Source organism: Coffea arabica, chromosome 8c (assembly GCF_036785885.1).
Source record: "Coffea arabica cultivar ET-39 chromosome 8c, Coffea Arabica ET-39 HiFi, whole genome shotgun sequence".
In the NCBI taxonomy this organism is placed as follows: Eukaryota; Viridiplantae; Streptophyta; class Magnoliopsida; order Gentianales; family Rubiaceae; genus Coffea; species Coffea arabica.
The window spans coordinates 33,989,628-34,005,518 of NC_092325.1; the positions used below are offsets into that span (position 1 = coordinate 33,989,628).

Consider the following 15,891-nt stretch of genomic DNA (forward strand, 5'->3'; position numbering starts at 1 on the left):
ATCAGTAATCCCTATTGTTTATTCCAAATGTGGATATGAAATTAATTAACAATTTGCCTTGAGCTTCTATTTCGATCAAACATGGATTTCACTCTATTTGCAGATGTTAAAAAGTTTTAGATTTCTACTTTCAATTCAATCCAATTGGGCATATATCAACTCGGTCCTATACGAGAAACCTTTCATTCAACACACAATAGAATTGCCATGTGGAAAAAAAAAAAAAGCAGCTGCAACAGGTAAATTTACAGTAATCAAGCAAGCTAGTAAGGATTATACAAAGTTACAATTTCTAAAAGGGAGCTGATGTTGGTACTCCCAAGTTTGTTAACAGCACACCCTTCACTTTTTTTAATCATATGAAAAAACAAAGATACCCCTATATTTAGCTCCAATTAGGAATACAGGAGAAAAATGGAGCGGAGGTGCAATTAAAGAAGATGCTGGGGGATTGCACGTCTCATGTGCTTAAATCTCATAAAAAAAAATTAAATCAAGCAATTAATTGTAGCAATTGATTAATGAATCTCTTAAGGAGGAAAAATAGAAAAAAAAAAACACTCGGACATTGAAATAAAACTCCAGTAAAATTAGTGTATTCAACAATTAGTAAGCATAGAAATCTTAATGCAAGAGATAGGAAAAAAATTTGCATGAGAGGACGGACAAGGAGATTTTTTTTTTTTTTTTTTTAATTATCGATTGAGTTGAAGTGATAAACATTGGTGGAGAGTCACTTATATTTCTAGTGTGATGTTAGTGATTGAGTTGAAATGATAAATATTAGTGAAGAGTTTGAAGTTGATATTAGTGGTTGAGTCGAAGTGATAAACATTGGTGAAGAGTCACTTAAAATGGAAGAAAAAGAATTTTGAAAAATAACAACTGATTAATTATGCCAGACCATCTGCCCCCGTTTTATTATGGTAAAATGATGAATTTTATATTTTCGTCAAATCATCATCAAGCACGGACAAGAATTATGTCATCTATATCTTTTATCTTTTAAATGCAGCCAAGCCCACGATTGAGGTGGAGTTGAACATTTATAGGAACGGAGGGATGTCAAATTTGTAGAAATCATTCCAAAATTTCAATTCTCATGCCAATGAACCAAATACAAATTATGGAGTTTATTCTATTTTTTTTTATTTCGATACCCTTTTACCAAACGTCCCTTGAAAAGTTAAGTTTGGTGACTCGGGCCCATAACATTGAAATGGGTCCCATTTGGTAATTGGGATTTGGGAGTTGGGGGAGCGATCTAATTGGTACCAAATTGGATTTGGAAGTTGGGGAAGTGATCTGATTGGCTGCTTAATCCATTCTATATTGCTGTCCTAGGTGACATTTTAAAAAAAAAAAAAAAAAAAAACTCTTCCACCGGCCATTGCACCCTACCATATCAATTGTTAGATTCAGGATTTGAATCGTGAACTTGACTGTAGGATAATTTTAAAAACTATCTTTCATCAACTGTCAAACTCAAAATTCGAACTCAAAATTCGAATTCTGAACTTAAGAGTACGAAAGAACCCTACAAGTCCTCCACTCATCACGATGACAGAGTTTAATTCCACTAATGCAGAATGAATATCAGAAGTGAGAAGACTCCATCCGAGTTTGAGAGTTGGTGAATGATAGGTCTCTCGCCGAAGACTGCATCTGTTATTTTGCAATCTCTACTTTTTTTTTTTCTCTTATTTAATCTTTGATTGGGATAAAAGTAAAAGTTAATTTTATACACATTAACGATGTATATATTATTATAATTGGACGTATGACATATATATATAATTTGAAATTTAAATTATATATCATATATTTAATAATAAAAGTATATACACTGTTAATATATAAAAGATTAATCGTAAAACTAATTGTTGGAAAAGTTGAAAGAAGCAAGAAAATCCACGTGGATGCATGTACTCGGCCTGGATTTGTATCTACTTCTCGAAGATTACAACTGGATTTGAGGGTTTGGTAGGCGGGCCAATGGACTTCACTCACTCTTAATCCCGACAAATAAGAGTTATCTAACATGGATCCGAGACCTCAATAATGGAGTCGGTGATAAATTAGTTACGAAAAACTTATTAATCCCGACAAATGAGAGACTGTTATCTAACATGGATCCGGATTCGGGACCTCAATAATGGAGTCGGCGACAAATTAGTTATGAAACTTATTAATCCCAACAAATAAGAGTTGTGTAACCTGGATTCAGGAACTTCTAGGTTCTTGTCAGGTAGCACCAAATGACCTCACTTTGGTCATACAAAGCAATTGGAGCACAAGTTGAAAGCAAAGACCTCAACTGGTGGGGACTAGAAACTTTGACGAACTCATCGGTTAGAGAAAACTTACGAACAAAAAGTAGCAACTCTGTATTGAGAAATAAATAATGAAAATTGACCTGTTACTGTTTTTTTATGTGTATTCATCTCAAGTCTACAAATACTTCTTCTTCTTCTTCTCCTTCTTCTATTGAAGAATTGCAGCTAGCTGAGCTTCACCTTTTTTTTTTTTTTTTCTCCATGCTCCTAACGACGCAATAATGTATATTCTCATCTCATATAAGCATTTACTTTCTTGGGTATTTTGCAAATTTTGACAGTTTATAAGGAAGGATCTTCGGTTTTAACAAAGACAAGATATTGGAGAGCAATTTTTCTTGGGCACTTCTACCTTACGGGGGAAGGTTCTAATATTTTTTTTTTTTGCATCAAAGTTTTGTCGAAATTTATCTGATACAAGTAGGAATAGCAAAACCATTGTTGGAATAGCAAAGCAGCATTCCGATCACAGCCAGCTTTTCTATTTCCTGTGAAGTAAGGAGAAAAATACGAATGGTTCACCAAATTTTGTAGAGCAATTTTCCACGTTAAATCAATTAAACCATTTGCTGGGAAAGGGAAGGATGGATGGTTTGTCAGATTAATAATTTCTTGATCCGTTTGCCACTGCAAAAGAAAGCTTGGAGGGTTCAATTCCATTAATGCCATATATTTCACAAGAATTAGATTGCACGAGTAAAAAGTAGAAAAACACACAGATTGTATAGATCCGTGCAATGAAGCAAAGCATCGGTTTATAAACTAGTTTCAATAGGAATCGAATTCTGATAGTTGCGTTGGGACACAAACTAGGGATAGTTTCGGAAACCTCCCTTGAGGTTTCTGACAATTTCACCTAGTACCCTTGAAATTTTTAATATTATATTTATTTTCCTTAATTTTATAAAATGACCATAACAACCTTAACATATCAACATTTTTCATGAAATTAAATAATCTGCTCCTAATCTTGTGTATATAAATGCATTTCACACAATTAGGCATTAAAAGAAAACAAAAGCAAAGTTCACTCATGGAATAACCCTATGTTATAAAGTATAAACACAATTTTAAACATATTACAAAGTTATTTTAGTTTTTTTTGGAGGATCTAGAAATAAATAGAAGAAGATGCGAGATGAATGTTTAAGAAGGACACGATTGGCATTTATACTCCAACTTTTAAGAGATAGGGTGTTATATTAATCCAATTGGTGAAATTTTTTTGAATTTAATAGTGCTGATTTTTTTACATTTAGTTTGAGGTTTTAGAGCTTAGGTACTGATAGTGGTGGTGGTCATGGAGATAATGATACTAATTTGCGATGTGGAAATATGGAAGGTTTAGAATAGTAGAGATGAGGGTTAAAAGTGGTTTTGTGATGTTGTATATATTCCAAATTTTTTAAAGAATTCTAAAAGAAAGTGAAATGAATTTCATAATTTTATGAGGGCATTTTAGGTTATTGATTCAAAATTTTGGTCAAAATTTGACCACTGAACAAATTTTTTACCAAAATGGTAATTTAAAGGGAGGTAATTTTTGAAACTTCAAGAGAACTAGGTGAAATTGTCAAAAACCTCAAGGGAGGTTTACGAAATTATCCCTACAAACTAAATCGGAATCTGATGGTTGCTAGGATCAGGATTTCGGACTTTGTAGTAGGGGTGCCCACGGTTTAAGTTTGGACCGGAACTAGCCTGATAACTAGCCTGATAATTTTTTAAACTAGAATCGGAATCGAATTTTGGAAATTAGAACCATAACCATAACTGTGACTAAAGGTTTAGTTTCAGGTTAACCGATATTTTGAATCGGAACTGGAATCGATAGTTTAGGATCCATTCAAACCGTCCAATAATACGTTTGCTATATAAACTTATTTGGCTAGTTTAGTATATCAATATGTCAACACCTAATACCAGCAACTCCAAGCCCAACCCAACAATCTATTGTTCTATCTATTAGTAAGTCTGTACCTTCTAACTAGTCTAACTTCAAGACTAAAATAATCTAATCAACAATGAAATATTTTTCATAAAATTTGTATGATTTTCTATTTTTCCTTGCACATGATAATATAATAAATCTCTTTTTTTTTTTTTTTTACATTCATTGTCATATTTTCTTAGAATTAATTTTATAATAACAAGTATTTAAACATAATTAAAAGAACTAGAACCGTAATTAGAAGAAATTAGAACCGTAACTAAAATAAAATTGGAATTGAAATCGGACCGGAACTGAAAGTTCAAAAATCATAACTATAACCGTCTTTATAAGGGCCCGTTTAGCTTCCACCTTTTAGAAGAACTAAAATCATCGAATTTTAAACCGAAACCAAGGGTTTTGGAACTGTCATCATTCATGCTCTGTAGTATTTAAGTCCATCACAACAAAATCTTTTGCTGCTACTAGTTATATGGAATTTTTGCCCCTTTTTGCTAGTTTAAGATCTCCTAGTCACAAATTAGATTACAAAGATATGTCAATTTCCAGCCTCCTCTCGAGGATTTGCTAGAGGATGTGCTTGCGAGATTGCCTGTGCTGTGACTGCAGTCTCCGTTACAATTCAAGTGCATATCAAAATCATGGTTTGACCTAAGTAGTCCTGTTAATTGGGCCATCTGAGCGGGGCTTTAATAAATTCATATTCAACTCATATAGTTAGTATCACTTCGGCTTTCAACCTATGAGTTTCAGGTTGATAAATGTGAAGTTCATACTTGACTTACAAAATATTCGAGTTATGAGATTAATTTGGATTTAGTTCAAACTCACTTATGGCTGTTTAATTTCCTTAACATAATTATTATAACTATTAAGTTTTAAAGTTAATTTAATATCCACATGACTACAACATTAAAACTATATATGAACCAATAAAAATTCATTAAAATGTACATAAACCAATATTTTTTTAACAATAATATATCCAATTACTTCAAAACACATGAAAAATAAAAATAAAACATGATTAATAGTCAATACGCCTTCAAATGCTCTCAATTTGCTCGTACTAAGATTTGTCCACTCCCTATGTTCACAATGACCAAGATTTGAACAAAAAAATATTTTTATCAAATCCAAATAGAAGGAAACAAATTGATTTGTCTCATAAGTCACATAAGAATCTATAAGAAAGAAGAAAATAGAGCAAGAAATGATGGTAGTTAGTTCAAGTAGAGTTTAAACTAGTGGGGTATACAAAATGCATGCTTTGTCATTGAAATTATCCATGTATGCTTAATCAAAATATAAGCAGTCATTACAAAAAAAAAAAAAAAACAACGAGTCAGAGTTTCGCCCCCTCAACTTAAAATTTCAGGTTGCGTCCCTGCACATATCCTCAAGTTTCTCCAGGCATCACCAGGGGAATTGGTACCATAGATTAAACTATAATGTACTATAAAGATCCGCTAAAAATATAAAAAAAAAGTCACCAGTAGATTGTGACTTACAATTTCAAAAAAAGTTTTTAACTAAAACAAGAAGTAAATTAAGTATTAAAAAGGATGGTTGAAATATAGAAAAGAGTAGATTGTTCAAAGATAACTCTTAGTCTTAATCAGGGGTGGGATGGTTTGGGTGGTATGGGAGACAGAGTATAAGTGGGAGATTCCGAATTCGAAACCTCTCACTTTCACTAAAAAAAAGTTTAAGAAAAAACTCTTAGGTTCCGTTTGATAAAACTAAATATGAATTCTGAAATCTGAATACTGAAACAATTAATTTGCTGAATTTTAAGCATTGAAAAGAAATATATGAATGTCTGAATTTTAATGCTAAATTTATTTATACTGTTTGATAAATATTTATAATTGAATGCTTAATAAGTTTAATTTGATAATTTTGCCCTTATATCTTTTCATTCAAAAAAGAAATAAAACCTATGATTTAATTAGCTGAAAATTGTTAGATATGAAAATGACAATATTTTCTTTTAAATCAAATTAATATAAAAGATGAAATATATTATATGAAGAGTGTGGAGAAGATGTGAAAGTCATTAAAAGGGAGAAAAGAAAAACACAAAACCCTTAGATAGAGAATATCAAGTTGTTTAATTAGATAAGAATTTTGAACATAATTAACAAACAAGGGTACATTTGGTTGATAAGATAAGGTAGTTGAAATAATTCTATTGATTTTCATCAGAATTAAGTATCCAGTTAGGATTCTCGTGTTGAAAAAAATACATATAAGTACAACATTGCTTAACAAGTTCAGCAGATGGATTTTTATTTATCAAACATTCAAAACATCTGAATATCTGAAAAGGTTCAGTTTCAACACTTTTTTATGTTATCAAACAGAGCCTTAGTTTTAATCCGAATAGAAGTATTTATACTAGTGCTTAGGGTACACCCAATGTGTGTGCACATTAGAAATAATTATTAATTTTTATGAATATATTAATTTTATTTTTACAAAATTAAATTTTATATAAATTCTTCATCGAAAAATTGCAATTTATTAGTAATTTTTTCTTTAATCCAATTATAGCTAATTTGGTAGTTACAATATTTAAGGGAGTTATGAGAGATTATATTAGCAATGAGATTAGGTGGTTAGGATAAAAATCAAAATTTTAAGGAAAAAATTGGAAGTTCAAAAATGACACAAAATATGTATCCCATTTGCTACCTCCCTCCCTTTATTATTGTATAGATATCAAAAAACAGAATACATGATTTTGGTATGCAATGGTCGGGAGGACAAGAAGGTTAACATACAAAGGTAAAAAAAAAAAAAAAAAGAATCAAAGGATAAAAGAAGTATTTGCTAGAAGGTTGCTGATGTATTTGTGTATTAGAGTAATTCCGTATTAACTTCCCATGACAAAAATAGACAGAATAACCGTTTTAAAAGAAAATAAATTATAGAAATACTAACATAGTTTGAGCTGGTCCTGTCAAATTGAGTTGAGAACAAGAAAAAAACTAATTTCAGCAAAAACCTAAAATTATGCGAGGATGTTTAGCCAAATCTCAAGATGAACAAATATAACCAACCTTTAATACAAGAAAACAAAAATAATCATTTAATGGAACATAAAATATTATGGTGGTGAGTCCAGTCGGTTAAACCTTCAAGGAAATACACCTAAATTTCCTCAAATATGACAGATGTCCACAAAAGCCAATGAATCAGCATGTACAAGCCATATTTGTTAAACATGTCACCACAAAATCCTCTCTAAATTGACACATGTCCAACTCGAATCTCATCACCCCAAAAACCGTCAATATTCAAAAGAACGTGGCTCCCCAAAAAAAAAAACCCTCCCTCCTTCCCCAATTACACAAAGTCACACACTACAAGTTATAGACCATATAATCAAATCCCAACTTCAGATTTTACAAAATTCCCAACTTTGTAATTGTGAAAAACAAGAAGAATAAAGAAAGAGGTTCAAAAATGGCAGGAGGTGAAGATTGGAGGAACAATGCAGACACCCACAAAATGAGCCCGGAAGATGTGAGAAAAGCAGGAGTAGACAACTCAAAAAGGCCACCAGGCCATAGCCCTGGTGGTGTTTTGCATCAAAGGAGAAATTTGCCGTATAGTCCTACTACTATGGCTGTTATTGGCTTTGCTATTGCTGGTTCTATCTTTTACTTCACTTTGTATGCTAAGAAAAAGGCTGAAGCAAGTGCTAGGGATGTTGCTAGGGTCAGTACTAATACTGCTGACCCTCATGATACTCGTCCACGCAAATAGAGACAATTTCTCTGTTGTAATAGGTTTGTAGAATCTTTTGCAATACTAGCTACATGTTTTGTTTGAATTATATATAGTCGTTTGCTATTTGTTTTTTTAAGTGAATCTTGATTTGTAACAGGAACGAAATTGAGAGAAGTAATTCATAACTGAATTAAATTTGTTGCACACTTCTATCCAAATTGGTTCTTGGGGAGAATGGTAATTAACAAACACATACAACAATTAAACCTTTAAAAAGGTCAACAAGAATTTGGCACAACTGTGGAGATGAAAATTTTGAAACAAAATTTTTGGACCAAAATCTGTTATTGTCATAGGTTCGTAGAATCTTTTGTAATACTAGCTACATCTTTTGTTTGAATAATATATAGTTGTTTGTTTTTTGTTTTTTAAAGTGAATCTTGATTCGTAATGGCAAAAAAAAAAATTGAGAGCAGGAACTTAATATCTAAATTAAATTTGTTGCACACTTCTATCGAAATTAGTTTTTGGGGCGAAAGGTAATTAACAAACTCATACAACAACTATACATTTAAGTCAATCAAGACTTGGTCACAACTATATGGAGATGCAAAATTTGGACCAATTAAAATCTTTCAGAATTGGTGAATTTTCTTAGTGTTTACACAAAGTTCAATGATGAGGAGTGATAACCTTCTTGATATCATCCATCGCATCAACCTTTGTAGTTTAATTCCTGATTTTTGTGATAAAATGGTTCCACGATAAAATGATGAGGAGCTGCAATGGGACGTTTGTACGTAAATTGGCTAGAAATCTTTACACGAAAAAAAAAGAAAGAATGAAATTACCCAGTTATAGAAGATTTGAGAAAATTATCATTCAGTCCTTCATCTTTTAGGTGTTGCTGATGTGGTCCGAGATTTATCATCGCGCATCAATATGATCCCTTGTCTTCATAATTCACTATTGTACCGGATAATTGAGGGAAATTAAAAGAAGAAGCCATCGAAGCTGCACATGCATCATTAAAACAATACATCGGTGAACAATTTCGATTTTTTGAGGTTTTAGTCAGTATAACTCCCTGAATTAAATTTTAAAAACTTGACCAAAGTAGTCATTTACTGCAAATTGAAGGAACACATTTAATGAAAGTTAATGGTTTATGACTATAGGATTAGAAAATATATTAATTCAAATAATCCTGATTTTTTAAAACTTCTAAACCTCAACCAATTTACAAAGGAGAAAGTAGTTTATATTCAATGTTTACAACATTTTGTTTAGTGCTCTTACCTAACTCTCATTTTGTTTAGTACATTGCATATCCTTTTCAAAATTTGGCTCATTTTAAGTTCTACATGTAGCATATTCTTTTTTCATTCTCCAACTATATTTAAATAGTTAATCAAAAAAATAGTTTATCAATTTAAATGAATATTTGGATTTTTAAATTTTATGTTGCAGTATTTAATTGTACCACTGAATGCAAAATGACCAGTGCATAGGAACTAGTTCTCTTAATAAAACCAGATCCTTATGGTCATTAACGAGCAACTACAAAAGAAAAGATTGTATCGAAGTTAACTAATTCTAACAAACTTGTTTCAAGGGGACAACAAAAAAGAAAAAAAGGGAAACCATTGCATTAATAAATCCTATCTTGGCCCAAAAAACAAAAAAACATGGTGTGAATGCATTTATTCTGGCCTGGGTTTTGAAGACGTTCTGGCAGGTTCCGCACTTATTCTTGAGGTACTTGGTGTGAATGCATTTATTGTGTTCTTTGAGGCCATTTTCAGTATGCTTGTTTTCAGAACAGAGAAGGCAGTAGCCGACCTCAAAATCAGGGTGTTTCTTGGGAACTGGTTTCTTGGGTGTTGGTGCATGTAGTTCATGATTGGGTGGTGGTGCATGCTCTTCGGTGACTTCTTCATGGTCCATAAGGCGGTGCAGGGTGATTGTGGTTCTAGGTGGAAGCAATGAAGATCAGGCAGTACAGAAGTGAAAGGGGAGGGAAAAGGAGCTATCGGTTAGAGGTTTTGTTTAGCAGAATAATATATGAGAAATGGTTTGTAAAGAGGGCATAAGTTCTAATTTTTATCTTCATGTCCAGATTGCCAAAGTTTATCAAAACGGCTTATTACATCCTATTTTCCAATAATATTATTGCTTATCAAAATTTTCATAAAAATTTGGACAAATCAATTTTTAGCCATTGTGGCTTCGCATTATATTACTCAATTCCATTAGGGTTCAAAAGTGTTCCCTTACACTACTAGAAAAATAGCTTTTAGTGACACTTGTATTATGACATTTTTTCCTAAACGTCATAATAGGGTGTTAACATGACAGTCAGTAAAGAGTGTCATTAAAAAGGTGCCAAAAATAGACAAAACTACACCGTATCATTCTTAATTTTGAAAATTGGCTCTATGTTTTAGCGCGTGATGATTTTCACCCAAAATTCTAATATTTTCTCCCTTTTCTTACTTACCACATCTCTCCTCACCCGCTGCATTTTCTCTCTTTTTGTACTGTGACCTTTCCCTCCCTCTCTTGTTTCTCTCAATTTAGGGCAAATTTAGCCAATTTTCTTGCCAATCTGCTAATTTTTCGAGAAGGAAGCAACTAGGATTCATCCCACCGATGGAGGTACAATGATTAAGATGTTTGTTTAGTTTATTGAATATCAATGATTCAATTTTTTGTTAACATCAAGATTGTTTTCTTTTTGATTTCTTGTATTTAAGAGATAATTTTAACTTTAGGTCTAAATGGATGCCGTCGAAAGATAATTGTTTTTTGGATGCTGTCGAAAGATTCCAAGTAAATGTTATAGCCTTCTTTAGCATCAGTTTGGTAGAATCTGTGACCCACCACATGTTTGATAAATTGACTAAACAAGTTTTTCATTGCTTGCCAAATGGATTTGCTCTCTAGTTTACTCAATTCTTCCAAGCAACATGCCCTTTATTTTTGCCAAGGCTCTGCCTTCTTTTCTTGAAATTTATTTTATAAACTAATCTTGAGTTGAATAGAGAACTGAAATTCTGCAACATGGTTGAATGTGTCTTTATGTTTTCTCTTCGGATCTTTAGTTTGAACATGCATTTTCTGTTTGAGATATTTAGCTATTTTTGTCTCAGACCATTGCCTGATGAAGCAGTAGCTTGGCAACTCTTGTCATGTGATATTATTGTTTGTTCATTAAGTATTTATGCATGATATATATTGAGTGAAGACAATATTGATGAGGCCATATCTCCAATCCCTCATCGCATTCTTTCTTTTCTTTTTCTCATTTAATTTATTCCATATTTTTCTCTTTCTTCTCGTTCTTTCCTTCAATTGCCAAGAAGGGTGCGTTTTCCTCGAAGATGACAGTGGCCAACACCGAAGACGACAGCAATCGGAACCAATTTTTCGGCGAGAACAACAATGAATCTCACCAAGCTGGTCTAGAGCTGGTCACATCAAACACAAGCTCAGGCGATGTTGTGGCTCGTCGGCCAAGAGGCCGGCCACCTAGCTCTAAAAACAAGCCTAAACCTCAGTGACAATCACTCAACAGAGCGCCAACACTCTCCGAGCACAAATATTAGAGGTCAGCAGCGGCTGTGATGTGTTTGAATTAGTTGCAACATATGTTAGAAAAAGGCAAAGAGGTATTTACATATTGAGTAGTAGTGGCACAGTCAACAATTGGAGCTTGAGGCAACCGGCTGCTGCCGGCTCAGTCGTGACGTTACATGGCCGGTTCGAGATTTTATCATTGTCGGGCTCCTTCCTTCCACCACCAGCTCCACCGGGTGCCACCAATTTGACCATATATTTGGCTGGTGGATACGGTCAAGTTGTTGGAGGAAATGTTGTGGGAGCTTTGATTGCTTCTGGACCTGTGGTTGTTATTGCTGCTTCTTTCACTAACGTAGCATATGAAAGAATGTCTTTGGATGAAGATGATCACTCACTTCAGATGCAGCCACCTATGGCGTCTCAGCCCTCCATTGGTGGCGATGGCAGTGGCAGTAGTGGTACTGGTGCTGGTGGCTCAAATAATAAATTTTCTGATCCATCCTTAGGGCTCCCCTTATTCTAAATTAGTATGTAATTTGTAGACACTTTTGGTGTGGATTGTTTGGATGATGTACTTTTATTCAAGTTTGGATGATTGTATTGCTTCTTTTATATTATTGTACTAGCTACGTTACAATCCTTCAAAATTTAGGATTGGAGATGCTTGTGTGGCACGATGAAATGTGGTTTTTGCCGTCATATGATATGCAGCAGGAAGTTGGAACACTTTAATTTGGATGCTACATTGACAAGTAGAAAATGTCATAAAAGCCTGATCTAGTTACTCTTCAAAAGTGTCATAATATTTCTATCTACTTATACTAAAAAAGCGTCGTGATATGTTATTGTACCCCAACATTTCTTGTTATTTGAAAGTGTCATAATATGCATAGATAATGACATTTAATAGTGTCATAATAATGATAAATTGGGACACTTAAAACTATCATAAACCTATCGTGACGCTAGAATGGATGATGCTTCTAATAGAGCGTCATTAGAGCCTAAACGTCATGACATAGATCTATAATGATGCTTTTGAATGTCATAAAAGGACACTTTTGTAGTAGTGTTATAGTTTTATGTAATGTGATTAGAGTCTTGTAGTGTCTAATTATTAAGGCTGAGACTTCAGAAATTAAATGATCTGGATTCAAATCAACTCTGTTCCCCCTTGTTTAGATCCCACTCTTAGAACCTCATAATGATCAGTATTAGACAACGATATAATTGGAATTTTTAGCTAAAGCTGCTACTTGAGGGCTTTCCATCAATTTCAATTTTGTGTACAAAATGATAGGGAGTTAAGTAGATATTTTTTAAACTATAAAAGGATTATGTGATAAATAAAAGGGCAAAAAATCGCGGTGATCCTCTAACTTTCAACTTTGTGCACTTTTAGTCCTCCACACCAAAATGGTATTCTAAATGGTATTGGACGGATGGACGGGCGAGACATCACGGACTACTCTCATAACATTTGTTGGGGGCAATCTCGTACAAAAAAACAACAAAGTCCCCTCGAAAACAACAAAGTCCCTCCAAAAGGGTCAAAGTTTGGACTGTTAGTGGAACTCCTTCTTCTCCAATTAACCCTAAATTACGCCTTCCAGTGACGAGATTTGCAGCAGAGAAAAAGATAAGAAGCGTTTGAAGTTTGCCCAGAGGAATGGTGGAATGGAACATTAGGAAAATGGGCATCTACTTCGATCCCCAGTTAGTATACGATATGTGCACTTAAACTGTACAAAGTTTTGCAAAAATGAGCAACAATTGATGGTTATTTGTGTTACAGTGATTGCTAAGTACATAGGAAGTTTTATTTTGGTTGTGGGGTTGAATGTGAGGGTGTTTTGTCTCAAATATGAGAGGAAAGTGGTCCCATATTTGGGTTCACTGTCTCTGTCTATGAATAAGCACTAGTGGTCCTGAAGCATATTTTTTAAATTACTGGGCCATGACTACTTTGTCTTGTTGAGCTAGCCAAATTATTTAATTTCTAATATTGATTAGTTTAGTATATAGTAGTACCTATTGACCTAGGTTTGGGATTAAGGTCTTTTATATACAAAATTAAAGAGTTAATTAATTAGTTACCAAATTAACTCGTAATTGTTAATGTAGATGCAGGATCTGAATGGTTTACTATAAGAATGCATCACGGGGGAAAGATTCGTTGGGGAAGTTACATAAGTTATGTTGGTGGTGATGTGGACGAGGTAGACTTATATGATTGTGAACGGATGTCAATTCATGAACTGAATCAAATGGTAGAGAAGCTAGGTCATGCTCAGGAAACCATAATGTATTACTATCTTGAACCAACTGAAGATCTTAACAATGGGTTAAGGGATTTATGTACAGATGCTGATGTAAACAAATTTTGTACCTTGGCTTATGAATATAAAGTGATGGAGGTTTACTGTAACCACTTAACGATTGAAGAAATTGATCAAGTTTTGATGGAGGCTGTTGGTAGGGGTAATTCAGTAGAGCAGAAAAAATGTGGTGTGGTAATCGAAGAACTAGATGATGAAGGTAGGGTGGTTGCAGAACCTTGTTTACAAATGGTACCTAGTAGAGGTGGGGCATCACAGTCAACTTGGCAAACTGTTGACAATGAAACTGGGCAGACTTCAGCAGAACCATTAAGGGACAATGGACCAACTGCTGAAAATCCAAGGAATGAACAGGGCACTACACATGAGGGGCTTGGAACTACACATGAGGGCACTATACATGAGGGGCCTGGAACTACACATGAGGGGCCTGGAACTACGCATGAGGGCACTACACATGATGGTGAAGTTGCATCTGAATCAGATGCTGAAATAGAGAGATTTCGTTGGGATAATGATTATTGTGGAGATGAACAACTTCTTTATAACCTCATTAGAGAAGGAGACCAGCAGCAACTAGATACAAGAGGTGAACAACAGCATGATACATCTGAGAGGTCTTTGCAGCATCAATAGTCTAAAAACCAAGTAGGAGCTGAGCAACAACCCCAACAGCCCTCAGTTCAGCAGAAAACCAACAATTAGCAACCATAGCAGCCAAAAAAGGGAAAGAAACAAGTGAGAAGAAGAAGAGAGAAACCTGTAGATGAAGGTCCTCAGAGAAAGACAAATGCATTGGATGAAGATTATGTACCGGATCACTTAAGCAGTGATTACAGTTCATCAGAAGAAGATGAGAACCAGTTCGAAGGCAGATACAAGAGATTTGTATGGGATAAATTCATGATAGACCCCAAGTTTGAATTGGGGATGAAATTTGAGTCAAGGCAACAATTCAAGACAGTAGTGACCAAATATGGTATCAAAAAAGGTAAACCAGTCTGGACATGTAAAAATGATACCAAAAGGGTGAGAGCTATTTGTAGAGACCCGTGTCCTTGGTTTGTCTTTGCATCAATTGAGAGAGCACTTGGTACAACTGATTTGGTGGTAAAGACAATGCATGATGTGCATGAGAATTGCAATCACGCTTGGAAGAATAAAAGCATGACTTCTACGTGGCTATCCAATAGGTATATGGAGAGAATCAGGTCTAACACAAAGATGCCTGTTAGGGAGCTTAGGCAAATTGTTCATGAGAATTATGAGGTTGAGATTTCTAAATGGGTGGCTATACAGCTTATTAAGGGGTCTGCAGAGGCACAATACAAGAAGATTTGGGAATATTGCAATAAGATAAAGAAGACACATCAGGGAAGTACTATGAAGGTTATGTTTACCCCATTCAACCTACCTACAGGTAATCCAAGATTCATGCGACTATACTGCAGCCTTGGGCCACTTAAGAAAGGCTTTAAGGATGGTTGTAGGGCTATTATAGGCTTAGATGGATGCCATCTGAAAGGCACTTATCCAGGACAATTACTTACTGCTCTTGGAGTGGACCCTAACAATGGTTATTGGCCAATTGTGTGGGCAGTTGTGGAGAAAGAAGCTACGGAACAATGGACTTGGTTTCTAAAGTTGTTGAGTGAGGATTTGGATATACAAAACCAATACCACTACACTTTTATATCTGACCAACAAAAGATTATGCACTACATCATTGTAATCTGGTTTCTAACATCTAGATGAAGGTGTTTATTTTTCTATTTATATTGCAGGGACTGGACAGAGCATTAGCTGAGGTGCTTCCAAACTGTGAGCACCGATATTGTGTGCAGCATTTATATAGAAATTTTAAGAAAAAAACATCCAGGAGAGGTGTTGAAGGAGAGATTCTGGAATATTGCATGTTGTACTACACCTGAGCACTTCAATGAGG

General features: G+C 34.2%; 1 protein-coding gene and 1 pseudogene across 1 annotated transcript; both read left to right on the plus strand.

Moving 5' to 3' along the window:
• The first annotated feature begins 7,545 nt into the window (after nt 1–7,545).
• Nucleotides 7,546–8,128, plus strand: LOC113705851 (uncharacterized). The gene has a single exon (XM_027227760.2). It carries the CDS (start codon nt 7,759–7,761, stop codon nt 8,059–8,061), a length of 303 nt encoding a protein of 100 aa, XP_027083561.1. The 5' UTR covers nt 7,546–7,758; the 3' UTR covers nt 8,062–8,128.
• A 3,220-nt stretch (nt 8,129–11,348) lies between these two features.
• LOC140013900 (AT-hook motif nuclear-localized protein 21-like) lies at nt 11,349–12,266 on the plus strand (annotated as a pseudogene).
• The last annotated feature ends 3,625 nt before the right edge of the window (nt 12,267–15,891 follow it).

Coding starts and splice junctions, on each gene's coding strand:
- LOC113705851 (XM_027227760.2), top strand. CDS start 7,759: ATGGCAGGAGGTGAAGATTGGAGGAACAATGCAGACACCCACAAAATG.